At 33.7% G+C, this 19,695-nt stretch overlaps 1 protein-coding gene across 3 annotated transcripts in view; it reads left to right on the forward strand.

Moving 5' to 3' along the window:
• The window catches only part of PPP3CA (protein phosphatase 3 catalytic subunit alpha), a 311,084-nt gene that overhangs the window by 215,959 nt on the left and 75,430 nt on the right, over positions 1–19,695 (forward strand). For all 3 annotated transcript variants that reach the window (XM_081303604.1, XM_081303602.1, XM_081303603.1), the window contains exon 3: positions 19,032–19,156. In XM_081303604.1, coding sequence (XP_081159730.1) covers positions 19,032–19,156 — 125 coding nt within the window. The remainder of the gene's footprint in view (positions 1–19,031; positions 19,157–19,695) is intronic.

Here is a 19,695-nt window from a genome sequence, read left to right on the forward strand (position 1 = left end):
TTTGCCCTCTAAAAAAACCAAATAAACAAAATACTCCTGAAGCCTCATCCATGAAAGCTTCTCTGTACTTGAGTACAATGTTGCTTCCATCTATTTTGTTTTCCAGACCAAATAGTTTTTATTTATAAAAAAAGGCTTTCAAGACTCAAATAATGTTAATCCTACTTCCTGAGTATATTCTGTTTTGTTGGTATGTTTTTAAAAATGCAGAGTACAGAATAAACTGTTGCATTAGGGGTTTCAGCATGAATATGACACAATTTGCCCTCAATTGAAATTTCCATGGCCTTTACAAAGTACTACTTTTGAACTCAGGTTCCCCCATCCCCTTGTCCTGGTTTTTCTTTTCTTTTCTTTTCTTTTCTTTTCTTTTCTTTTCTTTTCTTTTCTTTTCTTTTCTTTTCTTTTCTTTTCTTTTCTCTTTCTCTTTTCTCCTCTCCTCTCCTCTCCTCTCCTCTCCTCTCCTCTCCTCTCCTCTCCTCTCCTCTCCTCTCCTCTCCTCTCCTCTCCTCTCCTCTCCTCTCCTCTCCTCTCCTCTCCTCTCCTCTCCTCTTCCTCTCTCTCTCTCTCTCTCTCTCTCTCTCTCTCTCTCTCTCTCTCTCTTTCTTTCTTTCTTTCTTTCGAGAAGGATTTTCATGTCAGCTCTTGGGCCAACTAATAGCCAAACTCTTACTAGAATATAGGGTACACTGGAAGACTTTATGGCCTAGATGTATGAATATAGAGGATGTTTTACCATAAAGACCCAGATACTTGTGATGGCTAAAGGTCCTGTGTGTGGAGTGTAGGCATAGGGATAAGACTATCTGAGTTTGAATTCCAGTTCTGCTACTTATCCAGCTTAGACAATTATATTCTCTTGTCTAGAAAGTAATGATAAATAATAAGTACTTATTTTCTGTGGTTATTAAAAAGTTAATTGAACTAGTGCATCTAAAATGCTTAGAAACACTACTTGATATTTTGTAAGAACTCAATTTTTGTTATGTATATGTCACTAAAACTCAAATACTTGAAGAATAAATCTGGTATATCTGGTTCCTAGGGCTTTCATAACAAAGAATTGCAAACCAGATTGCTTAAAACAACAGAAATTTATTGTCTCACAGTTCTGAAGCTAGAAGTCTGAAAGCAGAATGTTGGTGGGGCCATCTTGCCTCCAGAAACTCTGGAGGGAGTGTATCTTTCCTTCGCAACTTCTAGCTCCTTAGAATGGCAGACATTCCTTGGCTTATGACAGCAAAACCCAATCTCTGCCTCCCATCTTTACATGACCTCTGTGTCTTTGTATTCAATTTTTTTTTTCTCTTTGTACAAGGACATCAGATGTATTGCATTAGGATGTATCCTAATGAAGTGTGACCTGGTTGCATCTTCAAAGACCCTATTACCAAATAAAGTCACATTCATTGCTATAAGAGGATAGAATATCAAGATGTCTTTTGAACTGCAGCTCAACCCATATAGTTCTGAGAACATGGACATTCAAAATAGACAAACTGATGTTTTCTCTAATGGGCTTGGAAGATTGAGATCTAAGAAAAGGTGATATTTTGAGACTTATCTGCTAAGTAGCCCTAGACATTTATTAGAATGAGTAATATAGCCCCAACTAAACCTCTAATAAAGGAAAGCAATATTTTAGTCCCATGGGGGTAGGGGGTCATTTGGGGCTTGAATCTAAAGCCTAGAATAACTGCCATACTAAATAGTTTTATGAGAAATAAGCTATAGACCTACTACTGGCACCAAGGAGCCTGTTCACTTTGGGAAGTACCTTTCCTCCACATGGAATAAATAAGATCTTGACAGCTTTGGAGTATTAAGATAGTTTTTAAAAACCTTCATAAAAACAGCATTTAGGTTTAAGTTGTCTGACCAATTTCCAACACAGATAGATATCTCTTGTGTAAGGAGATTTTAAAGTCTCCTAAGGATGACAATATGTTTTTCTTCAGGTTGAAGAACTTAACTGATTTGCTGTGGGTAGCCATTAGGTATTGTCTGTTCTTGAGAGTGTTATTGGTGGATATGAGATTTTTAGTTTTTAACATGTTTAAAAATACTATGATCTGGGTGAGGTGGTGCAGACCTGTAATCCCCGTGGCTTGGGAGGCTGAATCAGGATTACTGAAAGTTCAAAACCAACCTCAGCAATTTACTTAGGCCCTAAGCAATTTAGCCAGACTCTGTTTCAAAATAAAATATAAAAAGGGCTGGGGATATGCCTCAGAGGTTAAGCACCTCTGGGTTTAATCTCTGATACCAAAAATAGATAGATAAGTAAATAAATGTATAAATACCATGAATAAAAGGCACATCACAAAATAGAGGTTTACTACAATAATCTATGTGTCTGCATCTCAATATTTCCAGATTAACCGGTCATGATTCCCCAAATAGAGGACTATGGCTACAGATAATAAGCAATAAATAGCTAAAATATTAATAAACTCATCTCTTTTGTGTCTTAGTCAGAAAGTCTTATGTAAATACTGTATTAATGACAACTGTGGAAAGAGAAATATGGAAAGTGTACTTAACGTAGAATTTTTCTAATCCTTACAGGAATTTGAGTCAACAAAGATTAGATCATTCCCTAAGTGGGTTTTTATATAGTTGTTTCTTTTCCAGTTTTCCATGCCTTTCTAACACTTGATCTTTGTATGAAAACTGTTGCCATATTCAGAGACATGAGTCATGGTACTTAAAATGTTTTCACCATATTTTAGACATCACAGGATATGGTAGAAGAGTAGTCTCTTGGCATCCACAGTTTTTACATTCTAAGCTCTGACCTTTCACAGTGGTTCATTACATGTATTAATTTAACTCACACATTAGGATAGTGGACCCCTCAGCATCTGAATTTCATTATCAGTTTTCTAAAAAGCATTGTGTATATATTTACCTGTACATCTGTCTCCCTCTCCTCCCACCACTGTGTGGTATGTGTATGTATTTCCTCTGGGAGGAAAAAAAAAAAAGATGTCTATAAAAAGAAATTCAACTCCATTGGAAGTGAGTAAATGATAATCAGAAGAAAATGATAAACACACGACTTATAGCTAGAAAGAATGGCTTCAGAAAAGCTGAAGAGTAGACGATCACATTCTTCAGGGATTTGGGTCTGTAATATAAAAGAAGCCAGCATAAACGCCATACAGAATCTAGATAAAGTGCTTATTATAACCATTCCAATGAGTTTCCAGATTTGGGCACTTACCCTCTAGCCAAAGCCCTGAAATGGCTACTAAAATTATATTTATGATAAAAAGAAGTTCAAGAATTGCACTATTTTCTTCATTGCACAAATCTCTGAAATTGTTGCCTATAATATTTATTTCCCCCTATTCCTTATATTTTTGTTAAAAGACTTTGTCTCCCTCCCAACAAGAAGTGGGAGTGGGTGTGCATTTCCAGATTGGCAGAATAGACCATTCCCTAACCCAGGGATTGATGTATGGTTGAGCAGGGGACTGTTAAGGGACCAATCACAGCTGTTTCATGGCTAAGATTTCCTGCAATTGGAATTGGGCGAAGGGGGGCACTTCTTAAGTCAGTAAAGTGACAGGATGTGATATGAAGGATACTTGTAGTTAACTCTGAAATACTTTCACTCTGCATGCTCTGAAAATAAGACCAATGTGCAGAAAGAAGCTGATAAGAGAGTGGAAAGTTAGGGAGGCTTCTTTAATCTCAGATCCATTTGTGCCTGAAGCTAGTGCACATGTTGTTCTGCATTTTATGGAAGAAAAAATGCTTATTAATATTTCTGAATTGCAAGATTTGCAAAGATCTTGGGAGCAGATACTGCCTGTGGCTTCAGGTTGAGATACCTTATATCCCTCCACCTACGCACTAATAAAAATTTATAATTCTCTGTTTCATGCCGAGGCTTTGATGAATTCAATCACTGTATTTTAATACACTTTGAAACTCTTTGCTTGTATCTGCAAACAGTGAAAAGAGTTGTGTACATCAATTAATAATTCAGAAAACTGTAGATGTTTAGCTATTTGTCCTTTAATAATAAATATCAATTAAGGAACTCTGCAGTTTGAAAACATGGTAATAAAAAATGTGTTACCCGACACCAGACTAGTAATTTCTGCATAATTTATTCATGTGTAGTTTCTACTTTAACTGTTTCTACAGTTTTTTTTCTGATATAAATATACTGTGTGAAAAGAGATGAATAAGAATGTCTTGCACTTTGCACATACAGTTGTAGAATTGGACCATTGGCATTTTATCACCTAACATTAAAGAAAAGAAGGAAAAAATGTAAAATATGATATGCAAAATTTATTAAAAGCATAGATTGATACTAGTGAGATTTTAAACATTGAAATATGTTGGTAATCATTTGTAAGGGGGCAGTTCCAGTCAAGTGGAGCTGAGGTGTGCTTGTGTTGATTTCCTAACCTGTGCCAATTAGGACAACTTTATCAGATTTAATCTTCACAACCACTTCGCCTGGTAGGTGTTATTGTCCTTATTCCCCATGTTAGGAATTTGAGGCTTAGAGAAGCAAGAGTGACTTGCCAGAGGCAAGATAGAATGTTTCTCTTGCCCAGATTCCTTCCATGGTTCCTCTTTGGATAGAGTTCATACTTCCCAGGTTGAATGACAAGATCCTTATTATCTGTCCCTTGTTAATCTTTACAGCCACATCTCTTTTCATTCCTCACCTAGACTCCAAATTTACAGATCTTACTTTTACTTCCTAACATGCCACTCTTGTCTTCTGCTGTGAACAGTATTCTTGTCCCTGCCATTCTGTGACTAACTCCTTTGCACTCTGTGGGTTTCAGCTCTAGTACCACACCCTTTAGGAAACTTCTCTAAGTCCACCCTGCCCATTGTATTGTTTATGCATTCAGATATTCAGCAAATACTTATTGAGGATTTCATGTGTGTCAGGCATAATCCTAGGCACTAGAGATCTAGCAGTAAAAAGACAGAAGAAAATCTCTGCTTTTATATAGTTTAAACAGTATTATTACTCTTTATATTCAGATATTATTTTATCAATTTAGATTGTGTCTAAATTGTTCTGTTCCATTTCTGGGACCTAATATAAAATGGGATATTGTAAGAATGTCAAAGGTACCTAATATTTATAAAGTTAAGGTACAAATGAATGACATTGTTAATTTATAATTATCATATAGATGTCTAAGAACATTCTGTTTGGCCTCTGTTACTTTTTCACACTGACACCTTATAATTTATTGCCTTAGGACTGTATTAATTCAGTGAACCTCCAATCAAAAGCATCACTGGATGCTCCATAGAGCTCCAAGATTTATCTTCTTGAACACTGTTGAGATGGTTCTTCTTGAAACACCTTGCGCTAGAATCTAAGACCCCTTGTAATCTAATGTCACCTTTCTGTTCTAATTTATGTCCTGCTGTTTCACATAGACCTTATAATCAATCATTTTTTTAAAAAAAATTTTGCAGTCCAGTTATGTTGGTTCATTTTCACTTTTCTACCTAGAGGTCTCTTCCTTTCACTCTCAGTTTATTATAAGTTTATCAGCACAGCAAGTCAGTTATCTTTCATTAAGTGACCTTGATGATGATGGCCAACCTTCATTTCCTTAATTTCTGATTTTGTGTAGTATTTTCTCTATATGAGCAGTATTCCAAAACGAGTTCTAAGCAGCACAATCTACTCCCACCACACCCCTCACACACACATGTACATTCACATGTACACAGAAAGAAATCTTGCATGAAACTAAAGTACAAAAAAAAAAAAAAAAGAAAAAGAAAGAAGTAGAGCTTCCTATAGTAGTGACCCCTAACACTTCTCATGTACCTCCAGGCCTGCAGAAGACATTTGCAGCCATTGTGGAACTGTAGCCACATTGGCCTTTGCTTGGTCTTGCTGTTAATAAGCAAGGGGTAGGTTACAAACAATCAAGATGACTGCACAGAGAGGAAAATTGCTTACTCAGAAACAGGAAAAGCATCACACTTGCCATGGCTACTCCAGCAAACAGTTAAGCTCCAGGTTTTTGTTTGTTTGTTTATTTGTTTCTGTCTTTTTATACCCAGGATTGAACCCAGAGGCGCTCCACCACTGAGCCACATCCCCATCCCTTTTTATTTTGAGACAGGGTCTCATTAAGTTGCTTAAGGCCCCAGCCTCCTAAGCTGCTGAGATTACTGCCCTGCACCACCATGCCCAGAAAAGCCACATGTTTTTCACTTGTGTCACTTGCTAGGAATCATTTGGGGGGCCCTGAGGAGTAGAGTCTGATTTTCTCTCTTCCTCTAGTTGAGACACTTTAAGTGCTAAGAAGCCTCTAGACTAGACACCTCTTACACTTCCCTAGTCATCCACATTTCACATGTCTGTGGATGGGCCTCAGGGAAAAACTATGCGGTCAATGTCAGTGTCTCCTTAATGAAAGATCAGATTAACAGCATTAGTTGGAAGCCCCATTTGGTCCCTATCCATGTGTTTAAGATGGTATATACTAAGCATGCTCTGTATTTCTGAAGGGAATTTGTTGCATTTGTATCCCATTGTTATAAAATTACACATTTTAAAATTATTTTATATTCATATAGATTTGTCTTTTTATGAATTTGCAAACATAATGACTTTAAATATTTATAACACCAATCATATAGGAGATAATATAACAACTACCTACCCTTAAAACTGAATAAAATATTCTAATTCGTAGTTATTACTTAAGATTATAGAAATGTTTTTTACTCTGTCATGAAATATATAAAATATCATGGCCTAAAATAAATCAAGTATTTTTTAAAAAAATATATTTCATATACATGACTAGTAACAAAGAAATATTGTTTTAAAAGATAGTCTTATATGTATTAAGAACATTCAGAAATTTTATTTGTCATATATTAAACAGTGAATATGCAAGATGCAAAAATTTTGCAACTTCAGTAAAGTGAATCTATGAGGAAGGGTGACTTGAAATTATAGGGTGTTATGAAACAAACTTTTTCCTTATAAAGAGCAATTTAATCAGTTATCAAACATGCATTATGAACATGTTTTTTAATATTTATTTTGTTAAGGGATGGGATAAGATTTGATTGACAATTTTGATTTGCCTTTTCAGCAATTCAAATGTATAACAAACATTCATCATTTTTAATTTATAAAACTTAAACTAAATTTGAAATTATGATTGCTAATGAATCACAAGTTATGATGAGTTATCAGCAGCTATTTTATATTTTCTAAACACCTACATTAATTTGCCATGATTACTCAGTGTAATGCTCTGTATGACATGTTAGACAAACATGGTTTTTGAATAATTTAATTAGATGTTTGCTGTATGTAAAGAAACAAGTTGCATAAAACCTGATATATGCTTAAATTTGAGACAAGCAAATATCTAAATGTAAAAAATGTATAAATTTATAGATATAAGTATTAATATCAAGTTAGAAAATTGTGACCCAGCTTTGTTTCATAGACATAAACAAAAATGATTCATATCACTGTAACATATACTAAGCTCCAAAAATAATGTGCCTTCTTCAATTGAGTGAATATTAGTCCAGACATGGATATTTGAGATAATCTAATACAGGTTCCCAAATTTTAATTTTAAAAAATTACAAAAATTAACCAAATTTATAATTTAACAATTATTTAAAAAGTGTGTGTGTGTGTGTGTGTGTGTGTGTGTGTGTGTGTGTGTGTGAGATGCCTCTATTAAGAAATTGGATGGATGGCAAACACTCAAAGAAATGACTTGCCCACAAAAGACTAACAAAAGACCCAAGGCTTGAATCCATAATTTCTAACTGTGAGCCAGTGCCCAGAAGTTTCATGTTTCAATGATTTATTCTTTTTATTTTCAGATATTTAACAAGCTAAATATTTCTGGAATATCTATTAGGATTTAGAAAAGGAAAGGAAAGATTAAAGAAAATTAGAATTAAGAAACAAGGTATTATTTTTGTCAGATTCAGTTTTTAAGGTAATACTTTTCTCTAACTACTTTTCAGATTAACACGTCCGAGTTGTTCATGTTTTTTATTGCCTATTGAATTTATTTATTATTAATTTTAAATTGATCCCTAATAATTTTACATATTTACGGGATATAATGTCATATACATTAAATAACTTGTCAATTCAGAATTAAGAATTCAATTTCTAAATGCTACATATGACAAGGAAGCCTATACATTTTTACTGAAGAAGTGGTAGCTATAATCACTTTAATCTTGCATCCTATTAGGACTTACAAGTTTTAGCATAGCACTTACTAGCTTTGCTTATATACAAGTAGGCATAAAGAACTGACTACTTGAAAGTCACCTTTAGCTAAAGTCACCTTTGACTAATATTCCCACTGCCTATAATTGCCAAATTAATAATGTATATGTGATCTTTAGAATTTAATATCATTAACTTACTTGCCTTGAGTTTTTAAAATATTAAAAACAATGTAGTTATTTAAATTGTCAAAATTGAGGAATGAAATGAAAAGAAAAAGAGATTATTTTTATCTTACTCAGAAGATTTTTCTTAATGGAGTTTTCCAGAAATTTAAGAAATGTATTTTATTTATTTATTCATTCATTTATTTATTTTTTGGTGAAATGTCTTACATTTCTTCTACTTACTATGTTACTTCCAGCTTTTAGAACATTTCTACCATTACACAGTCATGAACCAGAGTGGTCTTGTTGATGAGCTTTGCTAGAAAAGAAAATGAGACTAACTGGAATCTCATCATGGGCCACCCACTAAAAGATGGGTAATATCGCTAAAGCCATTTGGAAATATTTACTCCTAGAAAATGGAAATTATAGAGCATAAGACCTAGTCCATTTGATTTTAGCCTTAACAGTTTTTAATACATATAATAGCATATGTTAGGATAAAAAGTAAAGCAAACAATCCAAAACATAACAAATTTTATGTGTTTTCCTTATGGCTACATTGAGTATGGATTTATAGCTCCTGTATCTAAAACTTGCAGAATATTCAAAATCTTTCTTAGGCAGATAATCTGTGAGATGACTGCTACATCTAACAGTTCATATTGTACCACTACATTGCATGCACTAAAACTTTTTCTCCCTTATTTTATTTTTTTACAAAAAATTCTATAACATAAGTTTTGTTATGAGGCCCCTTATAAGCAGTTGAGGGCCTCCTACGAAGAATAAATATATTGTCCCAGTTACACAAATGCTAATTTACACAGCAAGATGGTCCAAGCCTAAAAAAATGTACTAAAAAAGAATAAAGCGTGAATATGCGAAGGAGAGGGTTGGGAAAAGCAAATTGGAAGAGCCCAAGCATTCCTTAGATAGTGACAGCTGCTTCAGCAAGAATGAATAGGAAATTAATTAAGAGAGAAACTACAGCTTATTTTTTAAGGCAAAACAAGAGGAATATACATGCAAAACAAAAAAAAACTGATTTATGCAAATGTTGCAAAAATTTCTGAGCTAAGAGGTAGATGGATGATAGCAAAACTTTGTTATAACATTTCCTATGAGTAGGGTGTATTTTAAGTACTTAACTGATATTAATTGGTTTAGCTTTAATTCTTGGAGGAAGGTACTGTTTTCCTATTTATGTTTGCAAAAGAGAAAACAAATTCAGAGAAGTTGGCTAACTTCTCCAAGGTCACTGGGCTGGTTGGGTGCTGGAGCTTAGTTTGGAAGACCAGACTATCCAGCATCTGAGTCCCTGTTCTTAACTATTACATCCATATTGACTCTCCCCCAGATGACATAACACACCTAGGACAAAGCAAAAGCTAGAACTGAGAGAATACCATTGCCAAACAAACAAGGCCTTAGAAATATAGCCTTGAAAGGCCCAAATTCAGAACACTAAAATACAGATGAACACATCATATCTCATAGCAGGAATGAGATCTTCTTTAGGGTCCTGGTGGGTGTTCTTGGGGATCTGAAACTTAAGGTTAGTATTTTACAGAATGAAGAATATAATCAATTTATTGATAATAACTTAAGTAGCTTCTACATATTAACAAATTGATGTATGTTTGGTTAAAATTGTATCAACTCATAATGTTCATCGAATGCTCTTTATTAAAGATGACAATCACAAGTTTAGTGATCAGCATAATATAAATAAATCTACTTATGAAAGAACCAGTAGTTTTTAGGAATGGTCGAATTTAGATAAATGGAGAATGATGAACAAATTTAATTATAAATAATGTATTAGCATTGTCTATATTTATTTATTATTATTTATCACAACCATAATGTGACTTATCTAATTCCTCAATGGCATTTGAACCTGTAATAATTATGCATCTTTATTATAATGTGATTTTGCTTAAGTGGAAAAATAGTGATAACAGTTGAAACAAATACATTATTGTTCAATAAATCAAGTTCCTCTAGTGAATAAAATCTTCTAATTCATCCAGTCTATGAAGGAAAAGTTAACTACAAAAACAATCTCAATAGCAAGAATACTTTTCTCTAACAACAACAAAAAAATAACATAAACGTAAGTTTCAATAATTTGCTTTCCATTGATTAGACTACACTGTGGTAGTAACCATGGTATTGTAAATTCTTGCTCCTTTTATTAAATACTTAAAAAATACAGACTATCCTAATTTCTTTCTTTATAATTATGGTTACATACTGATATTTAAGGTAATAATGAAGTATTTAGTACCAGATTGTTGTAAACTGTTATTATCTATTGTAATCTATAGTATATTCTAGTCATTTTTCGATTACCCTGTATTATTTCTTATTAACACTGGCTAATAGATAATTTATTTATTTTTGTTAAATAGATTTATAAATACAAAAATGATGAGATTTAAAATTACTACTGATCTGAACTGATGCTAATATTATATATTTGATTTCATAGCCTTATTCTTAAAATTATTTTTAGTACATTTTAATTTAATTTGAATACTTTTCAATATTTTCCTACATCATCAAACCTGAGTGACCTATTTAAGAATTTATCTAGTACATGTTTTAACAACTGAAAAATAACATTTATTATGGGAAAATAGTAATCATTTTGAAGTACACTTCTTTAGTGAATTAAAACCTTATTCTTTTGTTCTGTTTTAGTATACAGTTGATGGAGACTTCTAGTTATAACAAACTATAATATGATTCCCGTGTAACCTTTATCTCAGTAATTACTTGACTTTAGAAGTCACACATTCTGTTAATGAACTGCACATACTGATTCCGTGGTTTGTACTTGAATTTATCATACCCTGAAGGTTGCTTGAGGGGGATTGCCAGCAGGAAGAAATGGAAGGGTATTTTAGTACCCTCTGTGGTTAACCTCCAACACAATATCTGCACACAGAATCTCTTCCTGAAAAATTGCAGATTTGAGTAAAGAAAAAGTTATGGTAGATAGAGTATTCAAAAATCAAACCAATAGATTCAATAGGCTGATCCCCTTATGCTGAGAAATAGACATAATGTTAGTTCCTCGACATTAAGGATTTTATTGTCCAGGGAATATGTGACTATTAGGGAAAAAATATGGGGTTAAAGTCAATGAAGCTAAATGTGGAGTGAAACTCAATAGTAAAAATTCCTTAGCAACTCAGGAACGTCTTTTCTAAAGGAAATTCTGTAATCTCTTAGTTTAGTATGAACTGGAATAACTTGTACAGGAAGTTATTCTACTTCATGCAAGACTTCCAAGATGATAAAACCAGTATTTTGGAGGAACTAAAAGGTCTTTACAGAAAAATAAATAATGAGTCAAAAATTAAAAGCAGTTGAATTCTAAGTCATGGTTCTGATACCATCTTGCCAAGCAATTTTTAATGCTGGTCCATTAAAAATCTATTTTTATGTATAATTTATTTTTTATTGTTTGATAGTTTGGGGGCTTTCTTTTTTTCAATTTCTTTTTTCTTTTTAATAATTTTCTGGAATTATATGACATAAAATTTTTGCTTATTGTCAAAAACAAGTTAAATTAATGCTGTTCTTTGGTAGATTTCCTTTCATATAGGCAAGTAAACAGGACCAAATATGTAAGTCTGTACACTGAGTACAAGTTATTGTGAATGCTTTCATATGAAAGCATATATTTCACATTTTAGTTTTTATTCCCTTCTATTCAGGATGACAGTGTTATCGGAGACCTTTTCAAGTTATCAAGTATGTAGCAATTTTACTGGGACCTCATCATAGGGTCCTTAACCCTCTGTATTTTGGCTTATATTTTCTATTCGAATAATTTAATTGCTAATAGGAACATAGAAGCAGTAGAATTCTTTGAAAAATATTGTTATACTATAGATATTCTTATTTGCATATTTACTAAGTTAGTATACCTAGGACACATATAATATAATTCATATTCTGGTATTGACCATTTCTTCTCAATGACCATACATAATTCTCTGGTCAGGATATGCAAGGCAAACATTTTGTCCTAGGTATGGTTAGCATTCCAACTTCTCATTCCTCCTTTGCCTGAGATCCTCTTCTTAAGGGTCTCTTTGTCTTCAACAAGCTAGGTCATTATTTTCTTTACTTCATAGTGGCTGGTTTTAGAGACTCAGACTTGCCCTGTGATTCATTGTACATCACAAGAGCTTACTTAGCTGACTACGAGATCCCCCTTGTTACTCCCTCGCTGTTTCCTGTTTTTCTTTAGCACTACTTTGCTGTAGTCTGTAAAAGTTCTGAAATTCTGATTAATGACTCCCTGATAAGTACACTGCCCCCTAATTTCTAAATCCTCATTTGTGGTGAGTAGCTATATTACAAACACATACACAGACACGTTTATGTCTATGTTTCTGTTTATACGTGAACCCCCTAAGCGAATGATTTCAAAGCTTTAAAACTAGCTTTCTACCAATGATATGGGGGGCAGGAGACTTTTGCCTTCTGTAAGAAATAAAAACCCATATTTTCTGAATGTTATTTTTCTGTTTCATGCTTTAAAATTCAAAAGATAAATTCACTTAAGTCAAAAGTTGTTCACCTCATTCCTGTGTGAAATTGTTTCCAGTAAAGTTTTATTTAAACTGGTCCAGGAATTATGGAATAAGGGAAATCATATTAAAAGACAATTATGCCAAAGTAATGATTGCTTAAGTCATATTTAGCAGTTGAGTATTTAGGCAGTATGTGTGTATTTCCTGATTGGAAGAGAGAGTGTAAAAGCATTGTAGGATGCTGGCTACCCACGCCCCATTCAGTATATATAGTATGTTAGATTAGCCATACTCAGAACCACTGAGTCACCCAGGGGATGCACCAAGATATTACTGACCACTTTGCCACCTCCTCTTCAAATAGATTCATCTCTTCAGTGTGTTTGTTAGTTCTTAACTTCTTCTATCAAAGGCAAAGGGAAAAGTTCTCTCAGGGAAAATAACCATTATCTTGTGGTATCCTAGGTTGATAATGTACATAATTAGCAATGGCTAAGGAAAAAAAAAACTTTTTATTTCAATGTCTTTACCGTGTTAATTTTTTAAATGTCATGACTCTTTACTTTTCTGCAAAAAATATGCACAATATCTGTTGAACCTTGCCTGCTAGCAGTGTTTTATTGGGAATGAGAAGCAAATGATGGGAATCATGGGAATGTGGTAAAACAGAATATGTTGATGAAGTGTGAGCTTGCTTTGAAGGCATAACAGAACTTATCATAACTTGTTTGACCTAGAGATGCTGTCAAAACTAAATGAAATAGAAGATTGTAGAACTTAGCTTTGTGGGCAACTGGGAGCAGACAGCTTGCCTCATCAGCAGGTACTGGGCATGCTGTAGTTCTTTGGATATCACTGTGTTCAGTACCCCTACAGGATGGAGGGTGGGGCCATGGTAAGTAGAAAACATAGTCAGGCAGCCTTTCCTCTGGATCTCACTTTTCATCCTCTTGAGTATCTATGTATAGTGGTCATTTTCTTTCTGAAGTTTAATATCCAAAGAGTGACCTAAATTTCAGAATGTTATAATAAGTCTCTTAATTTATAATTAAAATACACAAGGTCCAAGCAATAACTACAATCAAATGCTGCAAAAAAAATGTAATCCTTTTTTATGTTAAATTCTTCCCCCATAGACTCTATCAAATAATCACTTCATTATGATCATTTCACATAATAGTAAAAATCCTGATCTCACACTAACCAGGAATGAACATGGAAAGAGTTTGCCTTTCTGATGTATATCTCTTCCACATCTAACCTATGAGCAGAACCATGCAAAACTATGTGTGCTTCAACAGATGCTCAAAAGTCCAGGTGTGTTTAGTCATTGGAACTAATCATCTAAGAGCCTGGTAATAAATATGAATCCTTAGAGATACTGATTCAGGGCCCAGGAATTTTTAGTTTCAAAGCTTGCCCAAGGGTATTCTGATGTAGAACCAAGTGAGGAAACTGCCATAAAATGCATGGGTGTCCTGCACTAGTCCCCAGTCTTACTGTATGTACATTGTTGATTCCTGCAATTGAAAGACTTAAACTAGCTCCTATCTCAGATTCTAAGTTGAAGGCCTCTGGCTTCCACCAAAGCAAATTCCACAAACTTGTCCTCATCTCTAGCAATCTCAAAGAGCCCCTCAAAATCTCTAACTTCCTACTAAATGAGTTTTCAAAGTAAGCTTGGCATTGGGCTGAGTGAAGGAATCCTTGGACATTGTAGTGCTGGGGTAAAGTGAACAACACTGCAAGTTACCCACCCTAGTGGAGGCTATTCTCCAATGGGAAGACACAGGGGAGAAATAGGCATGAAAATAAATCATCTAAGTAATTTCTGATAATGGTAAGTCGTGTGAAAAAGGTGTAAGACAAAACAATGTGATTTGTCTTAAAAATGATCATAAGTTGATCTTGAAAATCCTTATTTTTCAGGCAAGTTTTGAGTTTTTGTTTCCTTGAGTTGGTCTTCAATTTTTAAAAATAATTATATGTGCAAATTATTTTCCTTTGCTGAACATTATTAAAAGTGGTTCTTACTATAAAAGCATGATTGTAGAACTCTGTGGCTGTTCTGTGGTTAAGTCTGTGATAACATGACAATTATACAAGTAACTGGATTGTAGGCTATTTGTTTTCCATGCCTGGTTAGCATTAATTGTTCTTTACTGTTTTATGTCATCAAGCCAAGATCCAATAATTGCAGTCATCTTGTAAATCATTGAGATCTCTTATCACAAAGTTATTATAAGATAGAAAAAGAGCTCAATTTTCTGATTTTACAAAACTATATTAATGATAACGTACTTCTGTGTTCCAACTAAAATTAATATTATAATATTTTCATGGTCTAGAACCTATTTGTTTATTTTTTCTGGCTACCCAATTATGCTATGTTGTCAATTGCTAAAATCTTTTAATTCCTAAACTGCATTCTATAACCTGAATGGATGTCCTGGTATTTATGTCACTGACCTGGAGAAATAAAAAGTAATTATCATGAGTTTTCAGCTATGAACAGCAATTGAAATGAAAGAGCCTATAACTCCAGGGACTCAGGAGGCTAACACTGGAGGGATCACAAGTTCAAGTTCATTCTCAGCAACTTAGTGAGGCCCTAAGCAACTCAGTGAGACCCTGTATCAAAAAAATTAAAAGGACTGTGGATGTGACTCAGTGGGACCACGGGCTAAATCCCTGATTCAAAATAAAAAGAGAGAGAGAGAGACAGACAGACAGATGCACACACACACAGCACACACCAAGGGGGGTGTATAGGAAGGGATGCTTTAAAATGTCTTGAGAATACCTTCCATCTCATATTCCCTCCAACCACAAGCAGTAGAATACTATTCTTTCTGAGATCTGGACATTTTATGTGTCTCTCTTGAAATGCCAGTGGATGTAACCTTTATCAGTTTCTTATCAAATTCCAGGAACCCTTCTAAGCTGGTTACTATATTAGCTCATTAAATACTCACAGATAGCCTAGTAAGGTAAGACCCCAATATCACCCCATTTTATAAAATAAATATGTTGCAGCTTAGAGAAAAGATCATCACGTAGTAAGTGGTGCACAGGGATTAGAAGCTGAATGATCTGGTTTCAGAGTCCAGGTCTAAATACTACATCACACTGCCTCAAAGATTTTGATAGAACCATTTTCACTTGTGAATATTTTAATAGTAGCATAAAATGTGATTATTCATCCAAAAGCCATCATAAATATTACAAATAATGTTTGAAGCCTGTGTCTCACTTTGTCACCTGGCTTCATAGTTTCTTTGAGCCTTGCCCCCTAAATTGGCCCTCATCCCTATTATAGGGATCCACTGTAGGAAGAGGTTCAGTGGCAAGACAGGCCAGAGCAGTCTGAGAAAGTGACTACTTCATGCTTTTCTTCCTGGAAGGTCCTTCCTTCTCACTCTTAACTTACTGGAGGACATGGGGGGGAAAAAAAAAAAGGTTTCCAGCCAAACACCTTCTTTCTTTTGTAATTTTTAGTTTGAAACATACACAACTGGTATCAAAATTCCCACAGCTTGAGAGAAATCGGTGCTTGTGTTAAGTAAACTGTACCAATTTATCCTTTTAAAGAATAAACCAGATGAGCTATTTTATTATTTGTTAGCTAATAAGGTTTAGTTTTATCTCTTTAAAAATCATAGAAAAAGGTAACCTAATGCAGTTTTTAAAAATAGATATTTCTTGTTTTTACTTTAAGTTTTAAGATTTTTTTTTTCTTTTTGTTTTTGTAACTCCAAATGTAGTGATGAAAGTCTCCTCCAGAGGGGGCACTGGCATTTGTGCCTGGCAAATTTTGAATCATAATGCCCTTTATACTGTCCCCTTACTTAGGATATGACAAGAAAAGACTTGATGTATTGTATCTCAGAAATCGTATTCCTCACTATCCTTCAGGATAAGGATCCATTTGCAAAATGCTCAACTCTAAGAATAAAACAAATGTATACATTTATAAATATAATCTTCTAACCTGTGATATTATTTTTTTAGTTGTAGTTGGACACAATACCTTTATTTTATTTCTTTTTAATGTGGTGCTGAGGATCTGAACCCAGTGCCTCTCATGTGCGAGGCGTGTGTTCTACCACTGAGCCCCAGCCCCAGCCTTGCGATATTATTTTTAAAAGGGAAGAATATGTTTCTGATATTTCTACAGTGTACCTCATGCTCAAGGAAGGGAAGAAGCAATGTGATTGTTATCCACAAAAGGGGTTCATTAGTAGTTACAGCTTATGTTTTAGTGGACTAAGATTTTGAAGAAACACACTCAAAAATAGAGCCCATCTGTACCTGTTGCAGGCTTAGAGAGTTGTGGTCCTTATTAGCTGTTCCTAAGTGGTAAAAACAGGAATTTTCACATTTTATTTCATTTACTGTTTTACAGTTGTTTCAACCATGGACTCTTTGGGCTCATTCTTATTACTGTCCACTTCTATCAGGCAAAAAAAAAAATGAGGTTAAAACATTTTAGTGACTTTCTTGTGATCGTAGTATCTGAGATATCATCCTTTGGCTTTCTGATTTCTTATTTGCTAATACGTTCATTCCATGAGCCTCTTGGTGTTGCATAAACCACCACATCATGTTCATCATTCATACATAAAATATTATGTGTATAACATATATATATATATATATATATATATATATATATATATATATAAAATACACATATTGAAGAAGTTACACTGTGATGGTTGAAAAGAAAAGCTTTGAATGAAATAAATCTAAATTTAGGCACTGGATCATACATTATTTTTTAATTTTTTATTTGTTTTAATTAGCTATACATAACAGTAGAATGCACTTATATACTTTGATATATCATATATAGATGGGATATAATTTCTCATTTTTCTGAGTATACATATTGTAGAATCACATTGGTCATACAGACACATACGTACATAAAGTAATAATGTCTGTTTGATTCTACTATCTTTCTTATCCCCACATCCCCTGCCTTCCCCTCCTTTCACTTGGATCGTTCATTTTTAATGCTCATATTGCCAAGCTACATAATCTTTCTAAGGTACACTGTTTTCTCAGTTGTAATATTATTATAATATTGATTTTTGAAGGCTCTGAAAGTAGCAAATGAAATAATAAGTCCTAAGTAAATGATTTTAAAAAGGAGAGACTAAATGTTCTTTCAAGAATTTGTGTTTAAAAGAGGTAAGAAATTATGGGGCTGGGGATGTGGCTCAAGTGGTAGCGCGTTCCCCTGGCATGCGTGCGGCCCGGGTTCAATCCTCAGCATCACATACAAACAAAGATGTTGTGTCCACCGAAAACTAAAATAAATAAATAAATATATTATATATATATATATATATATATATATATATATATATATATATATTTAAGAAAGAGGTAAGAAATTAGGTATCAATTCCCACTAATTTTTGTACTGTTTTTAATATTTTCTAATACACAATTTGCCTTTATATAAACATCTGATAGTATAATATGTTTTATAAAAATACTATTTTATAACTGGGGTTTAATGCTTTTTTCTTAGTTATGCATAAAATAATGTATGTTGTAATTGATTACATTTTATATTCAAAAAATATTGATTTTATGATACATTTCAAGATCTTCTTTTCTTTAAGAGGCAGTGTGTACTGGCTATGCAGTCAGACCTCATTTTCAGATTATGCCAAATTCTCAAACATTTTTCTCCATCTCTTAATTGCATATGAAAACATATCCCATGACATTGTTAAATTGAACTAGAAAATGTTAATGAAGTTCTTGACAGTGTTTCTATAAAATTTTTAAATGCATAACAGTAATAGTTATTATTATTATTATACATATTTTTCCAGTTAATTTATAAAATAGTAGACTTAGATGGTAGAGCCAGGATTGCCACTAACTAACTTGTGAATCTTGAACAATGTACTTAGCTTTCTGTCTCATTCTCCTGTTCTGCAAAATAATGTTTTGGCTTAAGAATTAGCTGTAAGTTAATTATGGATCTACAATTTTATGATCTAATTCTGATTCATAACCTAATATGACCATAAACTAAATATTACTTCTGTCTTTCAGTTTGTGGGGACATCCATGGACAATTCTTTGATTTGATGAAGCTCTTTGAAGTGGGAGGATCTCCTGCCAACACTCGCTACCTCTTTTTGGGGGACTATGTTGACAGAGGGTACTTCAGTATTGAAGTAAGTCCATGGCATTTCTTTTTTATTTTTATTATTAATATTTTAAATTTATATATATCAGCGGAATGCATTACAATTCTTATTCCACATATAGAGCACAAATTTTTTATATCTCTGGTTGTATACAAAGTATATTCACACCAATTCATGTCTTCATACATGCACTTTGGATAATAATGTCCATCACATTCCACCATCATTTCTAACTCCATGCCCCCTCCCTTCTCCCCCCTCCCTTCTCCTCCCACCTCTCTACCCTATCTAGAGTTCGTCTATTCATCTTCTGCTCCCCCTTCCTACCCCACTATGAATCAGCCTCCTTATATCAGAGAAAACATTCAGAATTTCATTTTGGGGTTTGGCTAACTTCACTTAGCATTATCTTCTCTAACTCCATTCATTTACCTGCAAATACCATGATTTTATTCTCTTTTACTGCTGGGCAATATTCCACCGTGTATATATGCCACAAGGGCTAGGGATATAGCTCAGTTGGTATGCACAAGGCCCTGAATTCAATCCCTAGCACCACAAAAAAA

The sequence above is a fragment of the Spermophilus citellus genome, assembly GCF_964194105.1.
Source record: "Spermophilus citellus genome assembly, chromosome: 8".
In the NCBI taxonomy this organism is placed as follows: domain Eukaryota; kingdom Metazoa; phylum Chordata; class Mammalia; order Rodentia; family Sciuridae; genus Spermophilus; species Spermophilus citellus.